We start from the raw sequence: 27,392 nt of genomic DNA, 5'->3' as shown, positions 1-27,392 counted from the left end.
GTGTCCCAGGTCCTTAACCCTGCAATGGTAATTACTTCAGTTTTTGATAAACTGCAATAATTGCCTTAGACGGTTAACTCCACCTCTAGTGGCACAGACCACAAAGTAATTGTTAAAATATAAAGTGTGGGATATTTGACATTTCAAGATTGTCATGTCTGATTTAATGGGGGGGCGGGCCTGGACGCCAAACTGAGAGGATGCAGAACAGAATGGCTCCAGCTTTTCTAGGTAATAATCACTACGTACAAGCCGCAGGTGTCCCACAAACGATCCAAATAGGTCACCAATCGAGAGGGGAACTAGCGGGGCTCACACTGACACCAAATACGATGCCATCCCTGCAAGGATTACCGGAGCAACATCTGCAGCCTACAAGCCCACACGGCACTGGGGAGACGGCTGCTCCCCGGTTACCCCAAGGGCAAACAGCTGGCGACTGGACCCTCGTTCCCCCCCCCCCCCCTATGGACCGGTGGGGGTTATCCCGGTCCCTGAAGGACCCCAACAGCACAGGGGGACGTATACTCAAGCAGCACTTACTAACCTGAAAATGGCGGTAAATGCCCCTGAGCCACAAGACAAGGCGCACTGGCCCGATATTCTACAACGGCTGGATGCCACATTTGCAGCCTTCTGGACAAAGCTGGCAGAACGGCTGGCTGGGGCACACACCCTGGAAGAGCACCTACCGACTGCATTATCCTCACGCCCTCGGCCACGAGGCGGGAGAGCGGGAGGGCAGCACAACGCCTTACCTAAAATGGCGGATACCAAGCGGGCTACACACGCCAGTGATGCCCGAGGCGACATCCACACAAGGCAAGATAGACTCTTCCTTAATGTAGGGCAACAACTGAGAAGTTGGAAGCTCCATTCTGCAAAGCAGCAAACGGAGACCTACCCACCTCGGAGAATCCAGCCCAAATCAACAGCTCTACCGGCTCTGGGGGAGGCGGCGCACCGGAGGGTCAGACGCTGCACTTCACTCAGACACAAGGCGGCTAAGAGACAACCTTACATGCGACCTCGGACTGGAGTGCTGCGTCGGTCCGGGGTGCGGTGTAGCACCCCATGTATAGCGAGAAATACAACCCACCTGCCTGCACCCCGGTACCGCGACCGGCGATATGCCTCCTTAAGCAGACTGCCTCCAGCTATCAGGTCCACCTCACCGGAGCGGAGCTCGGACCTCGCTGTCATAATGACAGCTTGCACCTCACGGAGAAGCTGGCTGCGACATGTTGCCGAGCGGATCCACGCTACCCAGTGGCAGGCCTCAAGATGGGTGGGTTAGGTACCTAGGGTGGACTGGCTGCATGTGCCCTGCGTCAGTTTTACACTTACCTAGGACGCCTGTTGCCTCCACCTGCATGGCGGTCATGCCCAATCCCTGATTGCCGAGGACTATTCTTACTTCAGATGAGCACAGTTTTCATTGATTTATTTTATTCTGCACATATCGATATTTTACATGTGTCTGTCTCATTCGTGCAGTTTTGCTCTAAGGGCAATGCCAGAACGTAGGTTACTTACTGACTCCAATGCCCAGTATCTTATTTGCCAAGAGAGTTTATTGCTTTTATCCTACCAGTAGGTTAGACAACTTAGTTCTGCTAAATGTGATCACCCTCATGACCTGCACCAGATAAGCATGATTTATAATAGATACAGGCAATGCATGTTAGGCTCTACTTATGGTATATAATTAATTTATGTTACTAGTTTAAGTTATACTACATTATCTCATTTAGTCCGCATACCAGTCACGTAGATTACTTTGTTTGGTGGATATAGATGGCTTCAGCTTACACAATATGCAAGTTATCATGGCCTTCACTAACCAAGCAACACGGCTGATTTTACTGCCTAACTAGCTACTCAACCGCACATCACGCAAGGCGCACAGAGCACACCATAAATACACTGTTAATACGCCTGAGCCCTGCTTATCTTACCATACCGTCTCCCACCAGATGTTAACTCTAAGGCACCTATCGTATGCACCCGCCTACCCCGAGCCAACACCCTAGTCTACCTTTATCTGGACTACCTTTCATTATTAAAAATGTGCCGATATGCTATTGTTCTTCCTCACTAATATAAAAAGTGCACTGTTCCTCATGTCACATAATTGTTATAATCCATTTGATGTTATGCATGTACCAGCCGCTGTGATGGCGCAATCTTGTTCGCTTAACCTATGCATGAATAAAATAAAATATAAAAAAAAAAAGTCTGATTTAATGCAGGATGCTGAGAATGTAATAGGGGATTATAGAGGATTTTGTAACACGTCCATTCAGGAATATGAGCATTGTATGACAAAGTAATATTTTTCAGTGATATATCACCACGTTTCCGCTAAATTGATGGTATGTTTGAATTGCTAAATTTTCCTCTGACAGTTCTTCTAAACCAAAGAAGAGAGGGACAGCTAGCCAGAAGATCATGTAAATGTTTCTATATAAAATGATTTCAGACAAAGTTTTAAATCAATTTCATTTATTAATATTTCTCTGATAATAAAAGTTTTTAAGCTTCTATTAGTCCAAAGCAGCGTCTATGAAGACAATGATTTTACGTCCCTCGATAATTCCTTTTGAAGGCCGTTATGTCCGTCACTAAATAGTGGAAGATTTAATATGCTATATAAACCTGCTAATACTGTTCAACTATATGAAGAAATGTCGATATAAAATTATTCACAAAATGAACTCCTTAAATAAGCTGAAGCAAGCGGTAATTACTGCAGAGAGCGGAGAAGATACCGTTGGGTCCAGAAATATTTAAAAAAAGAGACATTTATATATAAAAGAGACATTATATATAAAAGAGACATTATTAGTAAAAAGGAAAACCTGTATTAAGAATATATACTTTCTTAAAAAATATACTTTGCACTGACTCATGGGTATATATATATAAATAAAGAAAAAAAACATACTAAAATGTATAAATATTAAAACATTCTTAAAACCTTTTTCTTCAAACTTCCTAATAAGTGTCCCTGCTTGCTCTCTGAAAATATCTACTTCGGTACAGTTTCTTTTAAGGCTCTGAAATTGTCCTTTTGGTATATTAATAAGCCAGGGAGTATAGTGACCACTATTATACAAAACGTAATTGTTGGCATCAACCTTCTTAAAATAATTTTTAGTTTTTATCTTTCCATTTTCTACATAGATTTCTAAATCCCCAAAAAATTATATTTGTTTCACTAAATTCACTGGTAAGGTTGATGCCCCATTTGTTGGTATTAAAGGAACACTATAGTCACCTAAATTACTTTAGCTAAATAAAAAAAAAAAAGTAAATGCTAAAAGTGGTAATTACAATACAGACTCAACCTTGCAGGGGGTCAAAGAGTGCAAAATTACCTTTCTTAAGGGCTAAATAAAGTGCAACCAATGAGCATCAATTTGAGCTTGTAGTATGGAGCTATTATCAGGTTGATTTATGCAGCTCCTGTGTATCTGGATCTATTTCATATTCATTCCTACTTTACATTTTCCTCTCTTACTACATGATCTCCTCTATCCTTTCGATTTCTATTATGGGCTAGTAATTTTGCACTCTTTGACCCCCTGCAAGGTTTAGTCTGTATTGTAATTATCACTTTTAGCATTTACTTGGTTTAAGTTTAAACTGCTATATCTAATAGTGATTTGCTATTGTAAATATCACGTTCAGCATTAACTCTGCCTAAGTTTTAACTGCTACATTTAAAAGTGATTGATACATACTATCCCCCCATCATTTTGACTTCCATCTTGTGCTAGTAACTTTGCACTCTCTGATTCCCTGCAAGGTTTAGTCTGCATTGCAATTATCACTTTTAGCATTTAACTTGGTTTAAGTTTAGATTGCCACATCTAATAGTGGCTTATATTGTAATTATCACTTTTGGCATCAATTCTTTCTAAGTTTAAATTGCTACATTTATTAGTGATTGATATACCTTGCAGCTAATAGGCAAGACTTTTTTTATGAGTCCCAAGACTATTTTTGGTTTTTATTTCATTATTTAAAAAAAATATATATTTATTTTCTATAGACGTTTACTTTGGGGTGGTTTGAAGGAGAGCGGCCCATCTTGTCACGAGGTGGTCTCTCCTTCATTTTCTGTTTTTCGTATATTTTAAGCTAATAACATAGCAGGGGATAAGAAAATCTTAATTAAACAGAACTTGCAATAAAGAAAGCCTAAATAGGGCTCTCTTTACAGGAAGTGTTTATGGAAGGCTGTGCAAGTCACATGCAGGGAGGTGTGACTAGGGTTCATAAACAAAGGGATTTAACTCCTAAATGGCAGAGGATTGAGCAGTGAGGCTGCAGGGGCATGTTCTATACACCAAAACTGCTTCATTAAGCTAAAGTTGTTCAGGTGACTATAGTGTCCCTTTAAGCTTATGTGGAACGTTTTCCAAGCTGGATATAGACCAATTCCAAATAAAAATCAGATCTATGTATCTGCGATAGGTGACCAGGTTTGACCCCCATTCAGGATGATCATAAATGAAGTCCTGTTCCCATTCTGCCATAAAAATGTTAGCATAACTGGGCCAAACCATATCACACTATATATTATCTCTTTCCCCTTCCCTTTTTTATATTATGCATGTCTATGGATATCTGTTACCTCTTTGAGTGGTTTGAGAAAATATCATTTTGTAAGTTGTGGAAATGTTGAAAACCTTTTCCGCACAGTGCACTTTACACTTGTGTGGCACCAATATCAAGAAAGTGTTCTATAAAGCATTATTGATTGCACTTTTAGTTATTGCAATTTTGCACAAAAGAAGTATTGAATGTTTGACTTTAAACATTTAAAGACACAGCACACCTTTTTATTTTACCCTTTTGAACTTGCAAGTGTTTTGGATTCACACCCAAAAGGTGCTGCTATATTTTTTTTGTATGTATGCCCTTAAAATAATATTTTAAAAGTGCCATTTCCCACCTGTTTTAACTGACAGTTAAATAATGAAAATGGGTGTTTGCATTTGGAAGCTGTTGCTGTGAACCCACAAAATGCGTTCAAAGGAGCCCTCCGTGCAAGTGAAATCGGCCAGAAAATAAAATCTATCCGGGAGGTAGTCAGAACATTAGGAGTGGCCAAATCAACAGTTTGGTATATTTTGAGGGGAAAAAAGGCACTGGTGAGCTCTGCAACACACAAAGGCCTGGGTGTCCACGGAAAAAAGTGGTGGATGATTGTAGGATCCTTTACATGGTAAAGAAAAAACCCTTCACAATATCCAGCCAAATGAACACACTCCAGGATGGCATATCAATATCCAAGTCTATCATTAAGGGAAAACGTCACAAGAGTAAATACAGAGCCATCGCCACAAGGTGCAAACCATTCGTAAGCCTCAAGAATAGAAAGGCCAGATTAGACTTTGCCAAAAAACATCTACATTTTTTTTTTTTTTTTTTTAAAGTCAGCCCAGTTCTGGAACAGTATTCTTTGGACAGATGATCAACCTGTACCAGAATGATGGGAAGAAAAAAACCAAAAAAAACATGGAGAAGGCTTTGAACTGTTAATGATCCAAAGCCTACCACACCATCTGTAAACATGGTGGAGGCAGTATGATGGCATGGGCATGCATGGTGTAACAACCCACTGGGATCATGTTCAGTCCTGGAGCTTGAGTGCAGTATAAACCCTCAGATCCTGAATTCTGTATGGTCAGTGATGACACGAAGACTTTAATAAAATAACAGAAAATCCAAGACAGCGGTATCAGTGGAAGGGTCAGTCAGAAATCAGAGTCAGACGGTCCAGAGGTCAGGGCAGGTGGCAGCCAGCAAAATTCGGGGAGCAGGCAAAGTCAGGAAACCACGAGAAGGAAGTGCTAGGAGTTCTGAGACAGGAAACAAAACAACCAAGCACTGATTGAAAGGCGTGCTCTGCTTATAAAGGAGTGGCTCAATCACAGAACCTGGTCTCACCTGTGGTCAGTAGGACTGACTGTTGGACTTCCTCTCCCCCTCCCCCCCTCGGATGCATCATTTTATCGGCACTGCCCCTCAGCCACACTGGGTCACTCGTGTCTTTTGATGATGTGACAGAAAACGGAAGTAGCCAGTGTATATATTGTGTATCTACAATCTATAGTGTACAGTGGGACCTTGGTTTTTCTTTGGTTTTTACTATATATTGGGGCTGATGTGTACTGTAGTCTTTTCTGCCGCCCAGTAGTGAGCGCAGGACTTATCTTTCTGCATTTGTATCCACTTTTTGTATCACATAGCTTTGTTGCAATGCAGCCGCCCATCCCATGTGTTCCCTATTAAGGTTAATAAATATATAGGGGTGTATATAAAAAATACCCCTTTCTGTCTCATTAGAGATCTTTGCCAGAGGTTCAAGGAAGCAAGGTGAATGGTTAGAGTTAGGACCCACCTAGGGGGGTCTGCCTTGATGTTGGATGGTGGGTTCATCCTCTCATGGCCATTGGAGGTAACTAAAAAACGTCCATTTGTTTAAAAATACATAGGGATAAAGGAGAGAGCGCAGGTAACTTGCTTTTCTTTGGTTTTTACAAATAATATAATAATAATAATACAATCCTGCCTTCAGACAAAGGCTGACAAAACCTAGTAAACCAGCAGTGGCGTACTAAGGGGGGGGCAGAGGGGGCGGCCCTCCCCGGGTGCCACCGGGGGGGGGGGTGCCATGACCCTGGTCTGGGAGCTGGAGGGGGCTGTGTGAGCTGTGGCCGCACAGTGCCCCATGGTAGTTAGGGTGCCGTGCGGCCAGAACAGCTCACACACACTAAGAGCTGCTTAACTGGCCGCACGGATGGAAAGTGGGGCCTTGGCTAAGCCGAATAGGGGGCGGAGCCAAACCGACAGCGGGGGCAGGGCTTAATACGGCCCTTACCCGTTGCCGTAACTGCTGCACATGGAGGTGCAGCAAGAAGACATCCCTGCCTCTCCTAACCTAACAGGCTCCAGGAGGACTCGAGTGAATCCACTACTCCTCCAGCTCCTGTCTGTAAGTAATAGTGTGTGTGACTGTGTCTGTAAAACTGTCTTCCTGTAACTGTGTGTGTGTGTGTGTGTGTGTGTCTGCATGCCTGTAACTGTGTTTGGGTGTGTTTGTGTGTGTTTGTGTGTGTCTGCATGCCTGTAACTGTGTGTGTGTGTGTGTGTGTGTGTCTGCATGCCTGTAACTGTGTGTGTGTGTCTGCATGCCTGTAACTGTGTTTGTGTGTGTGTGTGTGTCTGCATGCATGTAACTGTGTTTGTGTGTGTGTCTGCATGCATGTAACTGTTTGTGTGTGTGTGTGTGTGTGTGTGTGTGTCTGCATGCCTGTAACTGTGTTTGTTTGTGTGTGTGTGTCTGCATGCCTGTAACTGTGTTTGTGTGTGTGTCTGCATGCCTGTAACTGTGTTTGTGTGTGTGTGTGTGTGTGTGTGTGTGTCTGCATGCATGTAACCGTGTGTGTGTGTGTGTGTCTGCATGCCTGTAACTGTGTTTGTGTGTGTGTGTGTGTGTGTGTCTGCATGCATGTAACTGTGTTTGTGTGTGTCTGCATGCATGTAACTGTGTTTGTGTCTGCATGCATGTAACTGTGTTTGTTTGTTTGTGTGTGTGTGTCTGCATGCCTGTAACACTGTTTGTGTGTGTGTGTCTGCATGCCTGTAACTGTGTTTGTGTGTGTGTGTCTGCATGCCTGTAACTGTGTTTGTGTGTGTGTGTCTGCATGCCTGTAACTGTGTTTGTGTGTGTGTTTCTGCATGCCTGTAACTGTGTTTGTGTGTTTCTGCATGCCTGTAACTGTGTTTGTGTGTGTGTGTGTGTGTGTGTGTCTGCATGCCTGTAACTGTGTTTGTGTGTGTTTCTGCATGCCTGTAACTGTGTGTGTGTGTTTCTGCATGCCTGTAACTGTGTTTGTGTGTGTGTGTGTGTGCATGCATGTAACTGTGTGTGTGTGTGTGTGTGTGTGTGTGTGCATGCATGTAAGTGTGTGTGTGCATGCATGTAAGTGTGTGTGTGCATGCATGTAAGTGTGTGTGTGCATGCATGTAAGTGTGTGTGTGTGTGTGTGCGTGCATGCATGCATGTAACTGTGTGTGCATGCATGCATGTAACTGTGTGTTCGTGCATGCATGCATGTAAATGTGTGTGTGCGTGCATGCATGCATGCATGTAACTGTGTGTGTGTGCGTGCATGCATGTAACTGTGTGTGTGTGTGTGTGTGTGCATGCATGCCTGTAACTGTGTTTGTGTCTGCCTGTGAGCGTGTGTGTGTGTAAATGTATATGTGATTGTCTGCCTGTAACTGTGTGCATGACTGTCTCTGACTGTATGTGTGACTGTCTGCCTGTAACTGTGTGTGTGTGTGTGTGTGTGTGACTGTTTGCCTGTAAATGTATGTGTGTGTGGGGCTGCAGGGATTTTGTAGAAGGGGGCAGGGGTTTTGTATTGGACAGGAGTCTTTATAATGGGATTTGTAGATGGGGGTTGCAGGGGTTTTGTAGATGGGGGGGCAGTACAGGATTTGTAGACGGGGCGGGACAGGGGTTTTGTAGGAGGGGGTGGGGCACACAAGGGTTTTGTAGAAGGGGGCTGACAGCGGTTTTGCAAAGTTTCCAAATTTGTTCAATACATTAAAAAAAAATCATTTTACAGTTTTTTTTTTGGGGGGGGGAGGGGGGGTGAGGGGGTGCCAAGCCCAGGATCCACCCCGGGTGCCAAATGCTCTAGGTACGCCCCTGTAAACCAGTAATTATGACGAAATATGACTGCCCATTCCAGTATCTCCAATATCAGAAGGTGTGGACCACAGGGAAGACCTATACGATCACTTTATCTACATCAACCTATCTCCGTACAAAGGGGGTTGAATTCTTTACCTAGTAGCAAAAGTACCTCATTTTATTTAATTTTTTAATTGTTTCTGTTTCCTTACACTTGCATGTATACGAGTGGACTTCTTCCTAAAATGTTAAAAACCTGTTGCACTATTCTTTCTCTTTGAATACCTTTGTAGAAATGCTTTTCTTAGTTGACTGCAAAAAATAATAATTTAAATATGAGCCATTACGTACACAAGGATTTTTAATATTATGTCCTAAAATATGTAAGAAATCTGTATTTGTGAGGTATGAGAAATAAACGTAAACATATAAATCCACACATCTTGATCATTCAACTGGGCGCCTCCATCTTAGCTCCCTGTCAATCATTGTTACAAGCTCTGTCCTTTGCACCTGGCATTCATTTCTAATGCGTGCCTTGGCTTTGCCTCCTGTGCACTGGATAATTTGCTAAATCTTTATTAAAAAGAAAACGAAATCTCTGATTAAAAAAAAAAAAAAGTTAACACAAGTTATAGGTGATTTCCAAAGTGTTATTCTCTGGTAGAGGTTCCATAGACGTGACAGTTTCCCTTTAAAAAGATGTCATCCTCTCTTTCAACACTAGATGGCAGTAACTTTATTCAGCATCTTTAACTCCATCAAGAGCAGAATTGATCCAATGGGACCAGTTCTTTTCAGTAACATCAATCTTTTACCAATCATAAACCAGGTTCTCTTGGAGAGTTGAAAGTTTGATATTCTTTGTGTATAAAGCTGAAAAGGAGCTTGGAAATTTTTCTTTCTTTAGTTTTCTGCAGCAGTAAGTCTTGTTAGTACGAATAGATCGTTGAATTGGCAGGCAGTGTAAATTTTAGGAAAATGAAATTAACATCGTGTATATATCCGTATTATATTTGAAGCTTTCATCTGCTTTCTTTGTAGTTTGAGATTAGGCAGCTGAGGGCTCATCTTGCACAGCAGGATTTGGACCTGGTTGCAGAGCGAGAAAGAGCCTTAAAGCTTCCACATGGGCTGCAAAAACAAAGTGAGCGCTTCAAGGTGATGCCAAACAGAGATTCTGATGATGATGCAACAGAAAACATCTCTGAACTAGCGCATGGTGAGTAACCAATGTACAGTTTGTTGGTATGCTATATCCATTCCATATACAACTAAGCCAGTAAACTACCACTACAAGAGAACATAGTTCTAAATTAGAGGGGCAAAGGTTTAAAAATAATATCAGGAAGTATTACTTTACTGAGAGGGTAGTGGATGCATGGAATAGCCTTCCAGCTGAAGTGGTAGAGGTTAACACAGTGAAGGAGTTTAAGCATGCGTGGGATAGGCATAAAGCTATCCTAACTATAAGATAAGGCCAGGGACTAATGAAAGTATTTAGAAAACTGGGCAGACTAGATGGGCCGAATGGTTCTTATATGCCGTCACATTCTATGTTTCTATGTAAGCCTGTCACCGCCATAATATGTACCCCACTCTAAGACGTCATACTCTATACCAACCTAATAACTCCATTATGAGATACACCCACGTATGTGGAACATTCATCATCCTGGGGGAGCTCTATAACGCAAGGATGATAAGGGCTGTTATTGGGATACCTGTGACCAGCAGCGGTGAAAAACAGTGAGTTTATATTCAGTACTGCCATATAATATATGTAACAGACATTCTGCACTCACCGGACCATGCATACTTTACATGTACACTGCCGTTACCAGTAAATACAAATTCAGACTGCAGCGGAATCAGAAACTAGCTGCAAAGACCCTAAAGCACCTATTGACTAGTTTAGCTCATATAATATAGTTATGATCATATACAAGGCTGTCAAAGAGTGAATTTACACCATTTTGTTTGACTTGGCCTTTTCTATGCTAACCTGGTGATAGCTGTTTGAGATGGACCCTCTTACATGAGGCATTATTTTGCCATATACAAAGCTCCCTACAGTACAGAGTGTTAATAGGATCTTTTGACTATGTATGTATGTATATACAGTAATGTGAAAAAGAAAGCACCCCCTCTTTGAATTCTATGGTTTAACATATCAGGACACAGGGCCGGACTGGGAAGAAAATTCGGCCCGGGCATTTTTTAATAACAGCGGCCCACTAAAAAGGGTGCGGGGCCAGATAGGGTGTGTTTTGTCATCACCAATGACAAGCACGCCCCATCACAAAGTGAGAATGTTGGTTCAATGCTCTTCCAGGGTAGACCATGCGCAGTGCACTTTTTAATGAGAGAGGAGAATGGCCAGTCTTGTTCATTATATCAATTTACAGATATTTATCAAACAGCATTTGATAGTATACAAATGGACTTTTCTGAGTGCACATTGATATTTGAAGCAGATAGGGGTGCAGTGTGATTGTCAGGGATGCTGTGAGTGTGTTTGTGTGTTAGGGGTCTGTGAGGCTGCTGTGACCTGTATGATTATTTCCCCCCTCTCTGCTTACCTTATGCCTGGGAGGGGGGATCCTGTTGCTGGCATCCATCCCTGGTGGTCTTAGTGGTGAGTGAACTCTAGCCTGTGGGGCTAGAGTTCACTCTCGCGAGACCCGGAGCTGCAAGTTAGAGGCTGCCTCCCTCCCTCTCTCCCCGCCGGCGGCCACAATATCCTGCATGTGGGCCGGTGAGGGAGATCTTTGATCTCCCCACCGGCCCGCCAGGGACTACTGCAGGGCCGGCGCTCGGATAGAGCTGGCCCTGCAAAGACCGGCAGGGGAGATCCTGTGATCTCCCTGCCGGCCTCGGCCCATGGCCACCGCGGCCCACCGGGCATTTGCCCGGTGTGCCCGATGGCCAGTCCGGGCCTGTCAGGACATAATAACCATCACCTTAGCAGGTCTCAAAATTAGGTTAATACACATTAAATATACACCTTGTCAAAAATAAAGCCAAAATGAAGAAGCCATGTGTGAAATACTTAGTACATCTTATGACTCAATAGTCTGCAGAACCATGTTTTTCTGTATGACTTTCTCAGTCTCTCACATCGCTGTGGGGGAATTTTGGCCAGCTCTCCTTTACAACGTTACTTCAGTTCATTTAGTTTTGCCGGCATTTGTTTATGCACAATTCTCCTATGGTCGCGCCACAGCATTACAATCAGGTTAAGGTCTGGACTTTGACTGGGTCATTGCAACACCTTGATTCTTTTCTTTTTCAACCACTCTGGTGTAGATTTGCTGGTATGCTTGGGATCATTGTCCTGTTGCATGGCCCAATGTCGGACAAGATTTAGCTGTCGGAGAGATGACCTCACGCTTGACTCTAGAATAATTTAGTATACAGAGGGGTTAATGGTCCACTAAATAACTGCAAGGTACCCAGGTCCAGTAGTTGCAAAACAAGTCCATATCATCACCCTCTTCACCACCATGATAGACAGTTGGTATGATGTGTTTGTGCTGATATGCTGAGTTTGGTTTTCACCAAGCATGGAGCTGTGGATTATGGCCAAACATCTCCACTTTGGTTTTGTCTGTCCAAAGGACATTGTTCCAGAAGTCTTGTGGTTTGTTCAAATGAAACTTTGCAAATTTAAGCCATGCTGCCATGTTCTTTTCAGAGAGAAGAGCCTGTTTCCAAACAAACCATACTTGTGCAGTCTTTTACGACTTGTACTGTCACGAACATTAATATTTAACATGCTAACTGAGGCCTGTAGAGCCTGAGATGTAACTCTTAGGTTTTTGCAATTTCTCTGAGCATTGCACGGTCTGACCTTGGGATGAATTTGCTGGGATGTCCACTAATTGGAAAACTGGAACCTATCTTGAATGTTTTCCACTTTTGAAGAATCTTTCTCGCTGTAGCATGATGGACTTTAAATTGTTTGGAAATGGCCTTATAGCCCTTCCCAGTTTGATGGGCAGCAACAATTGCATCTCTCAGATCATTGCTCATGTCTTTCCTCCTTGGCATTGTGTTAACACACACCTGAATGCTCCAGACCAGCAAGCTGCTAAAACGTAGGCTTTTACAGAGGTGGTAACACTTGCTGATGATCAGTTCGTCAAGGGCATTTGATAGCATCACCTGTCTGCTACTTAGCCTCTTAATTCCTATGGAAGCAGTAAGGATGTTCTTTTTTTACACATGGCTTCTCCATTTTGGCTTTATATTTGTTAAATAATGACACAGTGTAATATGTCTTGTGTTGTTGTTCATCTGAGGTTGTATTTACATTATTTTAATACCATCTAAGGAACTGATGATTATGTCCTGATATGTAAAACCATAGAATTCTAAGAAGGTGCACTTTATTTTTCCCATGACTGTACAGAATCTATAACTGAAGTGTGTATTACAGGAAATTGATGCCACTGAAAAGTTATGGACACATCGTAATAAACCACGAGCCTGAAAATCAAGTGGTTTAAATGTGTTTACAGAGCCCCGATATTATTTGTCCCAAATGCACTCTTCACCATTGGGTATCCTGTTAGGGTTTCTTTAATGTCAGGGCAGCAGTGACCTATACACCGATTGGTGAGAGTTACACTACTTCGGTGGGAGTTGCCACCAGCTTGGGAGAGAGGGTTAAAATACATTGGCAGCAGTTGAGGTTCTATAGAATATTAGCATGTTTATAGCGCCAATATATTCCGCAGTGATTTACAATTATAAAATGGGGGATATTTGGGGATAATTTCAGTCCATGTGCTTCATGGTGGCCTTCAAATCAGGCACAAGAGGAAATCTCTGCACAAAGCATGTCGCAGTTGGATGTTGATGCTATACAAAATCCTAAAACATGACTTATCCATTTCAAAGCACGTGGTGGGTGATGTCACACTCTGATTTAAAAAGCTGAGATTGGTGGGATTTACATTTCCAGGCCTTTTCTGCAGCCACCATTAATTTCGTTGGACGAAATGCTTCAGATGTGGCTGCTTAACTATTCTTATCGTGGTTTGGCTGGTGAGTCCATGTAAGCTGCAGTTTAAATAAAATATTTTTGTTCTACTATAATTTTTTTATTTATTTTTTAATGACCGAAGCGATGTGAGATTCCCTATAATATTGGAAGACTGTCGCTTACAGGGGAATATTTCCAGGACCAGCTCTTTAGGACGAAATTTTGCAATTAAGATTTTAATTTGTTACAATTTGAAGTTTAATGAATAACCCTGACAAACAAATAATTAAATAACTGACACAGACCCAGAGAACAAACGATTCAAGATAAGATGGAACAAAGAACTTGTCTACACTGTGTGCAGAATTATTAGGCAAATGAGTATTTTGACCACATCATCCTCTTTATGCATGTTGTCTTACTCCAAGCTGTATAGACTCGAAAGCCTACTACCAATTAAGCATATTAGGTGATGTGCATCTCTGTAATGAGAAGGGGTGTGGTCTAATGACATCAACACCCTATATCAGGTGTGCATAATTATTAGGCAACTTCCTTTCCTTTGGCAAAATGGGTCAAAAGAAGGACTTGACAGGCTCAGAAAAGTCAAAAATAGTGAGATATCTTGCAGAGGGATGTAGCACTCTTAAAATTGCAAAGCTTCTGAAGCGTGATCATCGAACAATCAAGCGTTTCATTCAAAATAGTCAACAGGGTCGCAAGAAGCGTGTGGAGAAACCAAGGCGCAAAATAACTGCCCATGAACTGAGAAAAGTCAAGCGTGCAGCTGCCAAGATGCCACTTGCCACCAGTTTGGCCATATTTCAGAGCTGCAACATCACTGGAGTGCCCGAAAGCACAAGGTGTACAATACTCAGAGACATGGCCAAGGTAAGAAAGGCTGAAAGACGACCACCACTGAACAAGACACACAAGCTGAAACGTCAAGACTGGGCCAAGAAATATCTCAAGACTGATTTTTCCTAAGGTTTTATGGACTGATGAAATGAGAGTGAGTCTTGATGGGCCAGATGGATGGATTGGTAAAGGGCAGAGAGCTCCAGTCCGACTCAGACGCCAGCAAGGTGGAGGTGGAGTACTGGTTTGGGCTGGTATCATCAAAGATGAGCTTGGGTGGCCTTTTCGGGTTGAGGATGGAGTCAAGCTCAACTCCCAGTTTCTGGAAGACACCTTCTTCAAGCAGTGGTACAGAAAGAAGTCTGCATCCTTCAAGAAAAACATGATTTTCATGCAGGACAATGCTCCATCACACGCGTCCAAGTACTCCACAGCGTGGCTGGCAAGAAAGGGTATAAACGAAGAAAATCTAATGACATGGCCTCCTTGTTCACCTGATCTGAACCCCATTGAGAACCTGTGGTCCATCATCAAATGTGAGATTTACAAGGAGGGAAAACAGTACACCTCTCTGAACAGTGTCTGGGAGGCTGTGGTTGCTGCTGACAGAATCCATGGATGGCAGGCTTTTGAGTGTCCTTGCAAAGAAAGGTGGCTATATTGGTCACTGATTTGTTTTTGTTATGTTTTTGAATGTCAGAAATGTATATTTGTGAATGTTGAGATGTTATATTGGTTTCACTGGTAAAAATAAATAATTGAAATGGGTATATATTTGTTTTTTGTTAAGTTGCCTAATAATTATGCACAGTAATAGTCACCTGCACACACAGATATCCCCCTAAAATAGCTATAACTAAAAACAAACTAAAAACTACTTCCAAAAATATTCAGCTTTGATATTAATGAGTTTTTTGGGTTCATTGAGAACATGGTTGTTGTTCAATAATAAAATGAATCCTCAAAAATACAACTTGCCTAATAATTCTGCACTCCCTGTATGTTCATCTCTGGATCTGTCTCTTATTCTCTCCTTTTTCCATCTACCGGTAATCTGTCTCTCTAGATCCCTGTATCAATCTGTTTTTTCTTCTTTGGGAATATAGAATTTAGGTGGGCAACTATACATTAACAACATGAACATACAAATAGTTTGATTGCAAACACACAGAGCATTTCTCTCTTCAGGTATTGGGTTTATTGTATGTTTATTTTGTTGTCAACTACAATGAAATCCACTATATACAAATGGGAAATATCACTGTTTTAAGCCATTTTTGATCAATGTTCTAATATGTATGTAAAATCACATTGAAGAAGAACTAAATGTCACACTAGACTAGTAATAATAATATACACTTTCTGATTTAATTTGGAATTTAGCGGGGCTATTTACTAAAGTATGATCTGTTGGGAATTTAAAAGGAGTTTGTCAGCTTTGTATTTGTGTTTGACCTAAAATACTAATTACACTTTGAATTACAAATGTTATAAATTGGCGTTGTCTGTTGTTACGTTTATAAGGAAAATGAATATAAAATAAATACCAGACAAGCAGTTCATAGTTTCTCTTCTTGTTGTTATCATTTTATTTATAAAGTGGTGTCATATTTAGTAGCGTGTCACAGTATTGAAGTCCTGGATGGATAATGCTGTGCGTGGTTTGTCTGGTCAGGTGGCATTGAATATTAATTATAGATGAGAACACTGAAGGGATTGAACATCAGATAGCTGAACCTCCGTGCATAGTTCTTCGAGTCTAACAGCCCACAGCTACATTCAGGCGCTTTCTAAACTCTCACATTAACACACAACCCTCTCCTGACTGCAGGCAATTCAGCCTCAACGCGGCCAAAAAAGCTTTTAAACTCAAACCGAGAGCAAGAGAGCATACTCTTTCCGTCTTGTTGTCAACTTTGATTGTCATCTTCAGGACGCAGAAGAGTTAGAGACGGCGGTTTGGGTCATATACAGTGCTGAAAATGTTCAACAGAAAACATCTGTTTATTTCACCTGCAAACCGCAGAGTGCTGTACCGAGCCGTCAGAGCTCCCAGCGGCACGTAGGATATATGGCTCTCAGGGAGAAGGGAACTATCGTCAAAAACTACAGCACTTAAAGTGATTAAACCACAAGGACAGCGGGTAACGCTCTGTTACCAATACATAATTCTGCAAACGCGGCAACACTTTGATCATAACAGGCTGTGCTTGTGGTGATCTGATACTAGTGTCTAGGTTCTCAAAGCATGGCTGAAAATAACAGCTTATTAGAGTGTGTTATTAGTAATCAGCATTGCACAGTGGGTGATGCTTCGAGGATGTTATCAGTACTCAGCAGAGCAGAATGGGTTAGGCTCTGAGTCTATCAATATTAATATTATTGCCATTTATATAGCGCCAGCAGATTCCGTAGCCCTTTACAGTATTATAAGACGGGGGATTTTACTATAAATGGGACAATTACAAGAAAACTTACAGGAACGATAGGTTGAAGAGGACCCTGCCTAAACGAACTTACAGACTATAGGAGGTGGGGTGTAAAACACAATAGTACAGGAAATGGCAATCAAATTAGGTGGGAGTGAAGCAGAGTTGGAGTAGAGAGTAGAGTGCTGCCCTTTAGGAGAGAGCAAGAGACAGGTATGTGAGGTAGACGTTGCTCTGGGAGGCCATAAGCTTTCCTAAAGAGATGGGTTTTAAGGCACTTCTTAAACCATTGAAGACCGGTGGAGAGTCTGATGGCGGTAGGCAGGCTACTCCATAAAAAGAGAGCTGCCTGCGAGGAGTCCTGCAAGCGTGAGTTGGCCATACGGGTTGCGAGCTTCGGACAGGAGGTCACGGGCAGAGCGGAGGGACCGAGAAGGGGCATACCTATGGATCTGTGAAGAAATATAGGAGGGGCTAGAATTGGTCAGTGCTTTATAGGTATGAGTTACAATTTGAATTGATTCCTATAGGATACAGGAAGCCAATGTAAGGACTGACAGAGGGTGAGGTGTGAGAGGACCGACTAGAGAGGAAAATAAGTCTGGTGCCACCATTCATTACAGATTGCAGCGGGGCAATACGGCTTTTGGGAAGACCAATTATGAGAGGGTTACAATAATCTATGCAGGAAATTACTAGAGCATGGACAAAGTTCTTAGTAGCATCTTGCGTAAGAAAGGGGCGGATGCTGGCTATGTTTTTAAGATGGAATCTACAGGGCTTGGTAACATGTTTGATTATTACCCAATAGGTTATGAACAAAAGCAATAAGAGCAATCACACACACACACTCCCAAAACAGTGACCTTTTTCTGAACCCTCAACAGTATTTGGAACCCTCAAGCCAGGCTGATAAAGCCCTTATTGTGGCTGAAACCTTACTGGGGGGTTCCGAATAAAGTCACAATTTTGAGAATTTGTGTTTGTCGGATCCTTTTTTTGTTTTTGTTTATAACCTTCTGGATTGCCATCCTGGTCCTGTGCACCACGTGAAGCTTATCCCTGCCAATTTGGTGATTGCGATGTCTTCCTATTTTTTTTTTATCAATAATGTGTATCTCCTGATGAGAACCCTTCCAGGAAGCTACTTCCTTATCTTCCTGTACAACAGTGTTCTCCGAGTACTCTGTTTATTATTATTAGTGACAGCTGGATATTATGCAGAACACAAGATTTTTCCGGTATGGTTTGAACAAAATGGCTGAATTGGAAAAAAGTCAGTCATGGGTCCAGTTTAGTTGTGTTTATTAAAAATGTGAAATTCACTTTGCATTTCCAACAATTCTTACTTTAGTAAATCTCCCTGTACATGCAGGGAGATACAGACAGACGAGCCCTAGCGCCATAACCTGTGATAGAAAGAAAAGTTGTTATGGTGCTTGGATTGTTCCATTTAAAGCTGAATACATCATGGAAAGCAAGTGATCATCTGTTATGAATTGATAGAACATAACAATCCTTAAATCAGATAAACCACAAATGCTATGGGTGATTTTCTGTTTAAAACTTAATTCCTGAAACACTGCAGTACTTGAAAACCACAGGGGCAAAGGGTAATGGGTTTTTACCACGTTGATCCAATTTAGCAGGTTAGTTGCCAGTAACAGGAACTGAGCCGCTTTATTTATATTGTTGGGGGAAGTGCATTTGTAGCAATACGAAGCACTCTATGGAGAGGTTATTGAAGAATAGACGGAGATTGCAAAGCATCAGGAGTGATGGTAAGTTTTGTATTCTTGTTACGGGGACTTATACTGTGCATTACTAGCAATAGAAAGAGGTCACATACTAATGTGTTCATTTCTCCCATTTATCTTGAAATGAATCTAATATTATGTAAGTAAAGCGTGCGGTTTAGCAAGCTGATATTACAGATACACATTATACATTCAGTGTGAATGGCCACTGGCCCTCGGATTTGTTTGACTTAACATATGAAATCATATTATGTTTTTCAGAGGTCATTATGAAGGATGACATGAACAATTACATCACCCAGTATTATAACGAGCCAAGCAGTGGTAAGGATAATTTAATGTTAATTTGCTGAAAATTGAGTGGATATTCACAGCAGTGAGTTTAAATGCATCAGTGGAACATAAACAGATAAATGCTGCTTAAAACCTGATTTATTCTCAAACAAATAAAAAAAGCTACCTGCGCACTATCCCCAATCTCTATGCATATCTAAATATGGCCATGAGATGTAAGCCCAATTGTCATGTCAAGGCAAACCTCACAGGTGGGTCCTACACTAACAATTCACCTGGCTTCCTTGAGCTTCAGGCTAAGAAATCTCTGAGACAGAAAGGGGTATTTTTCTAAACCCCTACGGAACACATGGGATGGGTGGCAGCATTCACAAAAAGTGAATACACATAGAAAAGTCCTGCACTCAAACTCCCACTATTCCTGGGCGGCATTTCTATAACATGTATATATCATGATCCGTTAGTACAGGTATGCTTCCAATCAGGGATATATTTAAGCCCAGGCCAAAATAAACCAAGGCTTTGTTCTACAATCAAAGGTAGTGGCAGCAAATTCAGATCCTGCGTCGCACTTTAAAAATTCACAGTAGCATGGAGATATGCTTAGTCCAGATGTCTCCTTCAACTTTAGTAGTAACTGCGGGTAGATTGTTTTCAGTAATATGACTGACGTGTATGTACATTTAAGCAGATAGTTGGAGGATTACACAGTGATAGCGCATTTAAACGGCCATATTTCACTGAATCAGTGTTTGACGAATGCTGCCAATAATTATATCTCACTCTTCTACAAGCATCCTTGGGTAATTAGGCTAAATTATCACTTTGTCATCTTAGACATAAGGACATATAGTATTAGATGGATGCCCTAACTTTCTTGTTAATGCCATATGGCTGTGGCTTGATATTCTTCACAGCTCATATAGAACTAAATAATCCGCATTAAAGCAGAAGATATGTACATGTTTACTAATATGGTGATCATTATAGTTGTTTTGGTATTTAAGTTACATCTGCACCTTCTCTCTTTGAAATGGACTTACATGAAACTTGAATGGTTGAATTATTTAATATCTCATTTTCTTTCTTTACATTTTTTAAAGAAAGTAGAAATAGATTGATGTATTCAGTCTTCCTCTGCTGCAACACCCGGAGCCATCTATAGAGTAAATAGCTGGGATGAGTCTTGATGCTCTCAAGGTGGTAGGTCTGACTTTAATCAGGACTCAACACCTCAATGTACATGGTATTTTAGAGGTGTCACCACTGGATATACTCCATGCATTTATACAACCCTACTAGTCTGGTTACTGTGTTAACCAATTCCTCCGCAAACTTTCCTATAAGGAGCTCTACGTCCTTTCAATGGTTGAGTTGCTGTATTCAAGACATAGGTATACAATATACACGGGGGTGGTGATATGTTCCACATGACTTAAAGAATGCCTTCCCAATAGACCTTTAATTCCTTGATTTGGCCCCTTTTCAAAAGTCTTAAGTCTTTGTAGGAAATCTAACAATCCACCACTGGACTTGGGTCCGGATCTATCTAGAGTCTTAGAAACTGCTCCAAACTTGCTGTTCTAAGTAAGTGCCATTTGAGGCACAAAATGTGTTAGGTATTTTTTTGTCTTAGTTTGCTAGTGGGCTTTACTAGTTTACCATTCCAGATTTAGTTTTTTTTCTTTCTCATATTTGTACAAACACTAACACTTACTTGTAGCTGGATTGACAAACGCCAAGCACATATAATATTCTTACTCTCAACCAAAGTTGCAAAGGACACCCCCAATTAGCTCCAAAAACAGTTCCTGGGTGTTTTCAACTCCTTTATTGTTATTATTATTTGCATTAATATCACGCCAACACATTTTGTAGCGCTTTATAATATTACAAGAGGGGGAGATTTAACAATAAATGAGACCATTGCAAAAACTTACAGGAACATTAGGTTGAAGAGGACCCTGCTCAAACGAACTTACATTCTATAGGAGGTGGGGTATAAAACACATTATTAGGACAGGAGATGGCAATCAAACAAGGTGGGAGTGAAGCAGAGCTGGAGGAGAGAGTAGAGTGCTGCTCTTTAGGAGAGGGCAATTGACAGGTATGTGAGGTAGAGGTTACTCTGGGAGGCCATAAGCTTCCCTGAAGAGATAAGTTATAAGGTACTTTTTAAACGATTGAAAACTAGGGGAGAGTCTGATGGTGGTAGGCAGGCTATTCCAAAGGAAAAGAGCCATCCGTGAGAAGTCCTGCAAGCGTGAGTTGGCCGTACAGGTGCGAGCAGTGGACAGGAGGTGGTCATGGCCAGAGCGAAGAGACCCAGGAGGGGCATACTTTTGGATCAATGTAGAGAAATAGGAGCGGATAGAATTGTTAAGTACTTTAAATTAACTCCCATAGGATACAGGAAGCCAGTATGACAGAGGGGTAAGGTGTGAGAGGAAAAATCAGTTTGGCGGCATCATTCATTACAGACTGTAGTGGGGCAATACGGCTTCTGGGAAAACCATTTAGGATAGGGTTCCATACAAGAGATTACTAGAGCATGGACTTGCGTAAGATAGGGGCGGATGCGGGCAATATTTTTTTTAAGGTGGAATCAACAGAATTTGGTAAAAAATTGGATTTGAGGCCAGAATCAAATAGAACGCCAAGACAGCGTGCTTGCAAGGACGGACTGATGTGGGTACCACTAACTTGAAGGGTGAGCGAAAGAGAAGGATCAGTATTAGGAGGAGGAAAGACGAGAAGCTTTAGTTTTAGAGAGATTGAGTTTCAGATAGCCGGAGGACATTCAATCACAAGCAACTAGTGACGTGGGAGAGATCCGGGGAAGAGAGATATATCTGTGTGTCATTGGTGTACAGGTGGTAGTGGAATCCAAATGAGTTAATACGTTTTCCAAGAGAGGCAGTATAAAGAGAAAATAGAAGGGGACAAAGAACAGAGCCTTGGGGGACTCCAAACGTGACAGGTCAAAGAGAGGAAGTATTATTAGAAAAGGAGACCCTGAATGAACATTGGGAGAGAGAGGAGGAAAACCACGAGAGGACAGTGTCATAGAGACCGTGTGATTGAAGAGTTTGGAGAAGGGGAATATAATCAACAGTGTCAAAGGCAGCAGAGAGGTCAAGAAGAATTAGTATGGAGTAGTGACCTTTTGATTTAGCTGTGATTAGGTTGATCCAAACACCTTAGTTGAGTGATTGTAGTCATTCCAACACAGACCTGCTATTGATCCTAGGGTTTTTTAATTCACAGTATTCCTTGCTCTGTATTAAAGGAACTCTCCGGACTCCATAACTTCTCAATAAGGTCCTGGGTGCCTTAAGAGGTTAAACTGTTTACGAACAGTTTAACCCGAATATTTGCAAACAAAATACATGTTTGGCTGTCCTCCTGGCTTTCATCTATGGTATGAAGTTTTAATAAGCGAGCCCCAGACCAGGCACTGCTGTCGGTAGCTTCCCATTGAAAAAAACAAACAAAAACTGTTTGAGTAAGGTACTTGTCCCGCTGTAGAAGACATCTTTGTCTAAGGAGGTTGTTTTATCAGATTCTGTACTGATTTTGGGAGCAACATCTGAATGTTTTGTTTTTTTTTATTATAAAAATGACTATTCAGGGATATACTTGTTAATATATAGGGTAACAGCTTGCTGATCCAAGGGAAAAAAAAACTGACTGCAAGTTTGGAGTTAAGGAATTTTTCCAAATTGGAAATCCGTTCAAATTGGATTTTTGCCAGGTTATAATTAATGGACATTTGTTTGTCCCGGCCCGGCCCGTCCCCACCCTTTTGATAATGTGGAACAGAAGTAGATATGCACAACAAACCTTACTATCTCTGACTATGATTTTGACCAAGCCAGTATTGAAGACTTTAAACATGTCCATCACTGAAGATGAAGCCCATGGAACTGATGGGAATGCAAACTATTATTTTAATAGCATCCACACCACACTATCTATCGTGCCATAAGCAGTTTGTGAGGCTACTCTAGAAGGTACCCAACAACGTGGTACAATAGAAGGAAAGAGATATAAAAAAAAAAAAATAGGACAGAAATGCCAAAGAAGCACTGTAAATCTTAATTATTGGATTACAGGGCAAGCATATTTTTTTTTTGTAATATCTAGGTGAGGAGGTTGTCAACAGGAGAACTGATCATCTTACCAGCAGAAAATATCCTAGAAAATTACCTCTATTTGTTCAGATCACTAAACCGCCAGCACATAGTAAATTGGTAATAAAGCCAATAACGACCAAGGAACATATTAATGAGTAGGTACACACCAAATAAAACAGACCAGGTGCTGCCAGTCCAGATCGAATTCGGACCTGTAAGATTCAGTAGGCAACAAAAAACCAAACTGTAAATATGGATCGATTCAAGCTTTCTATTATTGGTGATGTAACTACCAGACCATGAACTTGAAAAGCAATGAGATTAAGATTTTTGGAATGTTCCTTTATCCCTATGCGAGCTCCGCTAGGTCCCGAATTACTTGAGCTTCGCTAGGTGTTTTTTGTTGTTGATATGATTACTGTAATTCTCTCTTATATTCACGTGGCAAAATGAGGTAGCATTTACAGGTTATTTTGTTGGCAAAGCAGCATAGAACAAGCATCAGCAATGTTCATAAGATCAGTCAAGTTTAACTTACATCTATATTACTTGCAGAGAGCGGTGTTCCTGGGACGTGCATCATCACTACAGCTGCTATTGATGTTCATCATCACCCCGATATATCCTCTGACCTTTACTCTGCAGAAGTACAAATCACCCCAGAACGAAACAGCAGCTCAAGTAGTATAAACTCAGTAAGTGTGTCCAGATCTCCGGAAAGTTCTGAAACATTAGCTCAGAGCATAAGCAGCCAGGTCTTTTGTTCCTCCACAGACTGCAGCACAAGGGAGGAATCAACAGATTATTGTCCATTGGCACCAACTGCACAACGTACTGTGAAAAATGCTCAAGAACTCTTATCTTCCTTTTCAGAAGATATATCATTTATTCAGAGAAGGAAGGATCCGGCCAACCTTCACCTGAGTAATCCTGTAGTCTCATGTATCTCTAGTCCCAAACATGCACATCCAATCAATATTTACAACAGGGTCCATCAAGAGGAATTTAGGATTTTCCATGACAAGTCTGTGACACCACTTAACCTCCCTCTTTTAGAGAGTAAACGGTTAGATACAGAAATTAAATGAAACTGGGTAACAGATTTGTAACTCTTGAGCCTTGATCCACAGCTATAATGGATTGCTACATAGCGAAAAACTTAAAGGACCACTCTAGGCACCCAGACCACTTCAGCTTAATGAAGTGGTCTGGGTGCCAGGTCCAGCTAGCTTTTACCCTTTTTTTTTTATAAACATAGCAGTTTCAGAGAAACTGCTATGTTTATACTGAGGGTTAAGCCAGCCTCCAGAGCCTCTAGTGGCTGTCTCATTGACAGCCGCTAGAGGCGCTTGCGTGCTTCTCACTGTGAAAATCACAGTGAGAGCACGCAAGCGTCCATAGGAAAGCATTATGAATGCTTTCCTATGCGACCGGCTGAATGCGAGCGCGGCTCCTGCCGCGCATGCGCATTCAGCCGATGACGTCGCGAGGAAGAAGAGGAGGAGGAGGAAAGCTCCCCGCCCGGCGCTGGAGAAAGAGGTAAGTTTAACCCCTTCCTCCCCTCAGAGCCCGGCGGGAGTGGGTCCCTGAGGGTGGGGGCACCCTCAGGGCACTCTAGTGCCAGGAAAACGAGTGTTTTCCTGGCACTAGAGTGGTCCTTTAAGGCTTTCATCAGGTTCATAAAGCTTAGGCATTAAGATCAGTCCAGATCAGTCACTGTGAGAAGGAATTCAAATCAAACATCATTCTTCATCAGGCAGTCTACATCAACAATCTAGAATCATTCTCAGGAGATACACAACATTCTAGATTGATTCTTCATTTGGCCTCATACAATGGTTTACAAAACATTACATGCATGTATTTAGAAACAAAGTATCGTTATTACGTATTACAAAGGGCATATTTTCCTACCATGCATATATCATGTAAACAAACAGGGTTATTCACTAAAGTGTGAATTAAAATAAAATTACAAATTGTTAGCCTAAATAATCAAGCTGAAAAAAAAAAATAGACTTGGAATTTTTAGCGTAAAATTTGAAAACCTAAGAATTTGTGCTTCTTTGAACCGCCCTGCAAATGTTAAAGTAAATGAATTTATCGGAGTAGTAAATGTGCATTTGTGTATGTATGCATACATCTACACATGCAATCAACATTCAGGGAGTAAAGTACTAGTACTCTCCTACACTAGGGGGAAATGACTGTGGTACTTTCTATACTGTCTACAGGGATCCTAAGAGGTGCCAATACGCTGTACTGGTGAGTACCACCAGGAAAAGTCATGTGTTTATATAAATATGTGGAGAGCGATCAGTGTTATCAATCAACTACAGATTTTGTACAAATGCTGCAATATTTTTGAATGCACAATCCATTTTGGGCAGTACTTGACATATGCAAATAAAAAAAGAAAAAAAAAAAGGTCTTGTGTTGATTACTTTCTACCGGTGTGCTGGAATGTAACACAGTGAAGTATTACCTTTACACTAAGTAAATGCTAAAGTTTGTCATAGTTATGTTTCATATTGATAGTGTGTCTATTCAGCGAGATAACTACAATCGGCTTCACTAATTATCTTGATTACAGTGAGAATCACTGTGTGTAATAATTGGCAGTAGCACTGGGATTGCACTCCAGTTCTTGTGAGTCCTTCACATGGCATCCAATTTACTTTTCTCACATAAAACATTGTATTATTTTCAAAGGGAACATATGGAATAAAAAAATGACCCCCTAATTGTTTTAAAAGGGACACTATAGTCACCAAAACAACTACAGCGTATTGAATTTGTTCTGGTTAGTAGAATCATTACCTTCAGGCTTTTTGCAGTAAACACTGTCTTTTCAGATAAAATGCAGTGTTTACATTACAGCCTAGGGATAACTTCACAGGCCTCTCCCCAGATGGTGGTTTGAGGTGCTTCCTGGAGTAGTGCTGCATTGCCATTCAGTGTCTCCACCCTCTGCATGCAGACATTGTACTTTCCTCAGAGATGTATTGATTCAATTAATCTCTATGAGGAGATATTGATTGGCCAGGGCTGTGTATGACTTGTGCTGGCTCTGCCTCCTTGACAGTCTCAGAAAATCAAATGGGGAAGCATTGTGGTTTGCCCAGACCACCACTTCTGATATCAGCAGGTCAGAAGCAGATCGGCGCAGAGCCAGCAGCTGCAGACTTGAATACAAGCAAGATTGTACTATATTTAGGGGAATAGGAGTCAGGGGGCTATATGGTGGTTTTAACACCATAGGGTCAGGAATACAGTGTTCCTTTAATGTGGTAAAACTGTAACTCAAAACAAAAATACATACCCTTGTTCAGTGGGTCTGCATGCACCCCTCACGAATCAAGTAGACACTCTTCCGAGTTAACCCCTATGGGCAGTTTATTAATGTTAAGTAGTTTATCCACCAAGAGCAGTTCCATTCATCACTTAGGAAAAGTGGAACGGTTTTGTAATGTGATAGCAGCCTTATGGCAGTTGCTATCAGTTTACATATAGCCCAGTTTACACATGGTCTGGTTTCAAGCCTTACTGTAAAATTTGCCACTTGTACAATATGTGGTTGCCAATTCAGAGGCACTCTAAATATAGGTCTTTAGACTCTGTCCCATGTTGGTTTGGTTCTGCCAAACCGTTTTGGTGCAGTTTAACATACACCTGGAGTTCTGTGCTACACTTATAGCCAACCCCGTTGCAACCAAAATGATATGCAGGAACTACACTTTTACATTATGAAGAGTGATCCTGTCCAACCTGCTACACAATATCTTGGAACTATTGAAAATGTAAGGAAGGCATATTTATTTACATTAAGCCCATAGCTGAAGTGAATTCTATTTAGAATCAGACCTGGAGCAGTAGCAACAAGAGGAGATAAAATGTCACTGCTCAAGCTTGAGCTAGCTGTATATAGTGAAAGAAATGCCTTTATTAGAAATAGAGCAATTTGGTCAGGAAACATTCTTGCGCTACAGTAATTAGATGGTAGTATGTGAATTAATCACAGACAAGGCAACACCTGTGCACAAGACCTTTTATCCCCTTAAAGACAGCGGGTGTTCTATGCCGTCCTTGAAAGGGTGGCTCTAAAAACCGGCGGGCGGCGTTGCTCCCGGTCTAGGGGGACTGCCTCACAGCCCAGACAGTCCCCTCTTGGCAAATTAGTCCCCTGCGGGCCATGTGATCGCTCTGAAA

The 27,392-nt window shown here is 41.5% G+C and overlaps 1 protein-coding gene across 1 annotated transcript in view; it reads left to right on the top strand.

Annotated features, from left to right (window-relative positions):
- Positions 1-24,310, top strand: part of TMEM266 (transmembrane protein 266) — a 45,138-nt gene extending 20,828 nt beyond the window's left edge. Inside the window, exons 8-10 of the mRNA XM_063445919.1 lie at positions 9,764-9,941; positions 19,015-19,077; positions 23,739-24,310. Of these exons, the coding sequence (XP_063301989.1) occupies positions 9,764-9,941; positions 19,015-19,077; positions 23,739-24,271 (774 nt within the window). The 3' untranslated portion in view covers positions 24,272-24,310. The remainder of the gene's footprint in view (positions 1-9,763; positions 9,942-19,014; positions 19,078-23,738) is intronic.
- Positions 24,311-27,392: the final 3,082 nt, after the last annotated feature.

This window comes from Pelobates fuscus, chromosome 3 (genome assembly GCF_036172605.1).
Source record: "Pelobates fuscus isolate aPelFus1 chromosome 3, aPelFus1.pri, whole genome shotgun sequence".
Classification (NCBI taxonomy): Eukaryota; Metazoa; Chordata; class Amphibia; order Anura; family Pelobatidae; genus Pelobates; species Pelobates fuscus.
This window is presented reverse-complemented; position numbering and strand designations above follow the sequence as displayed.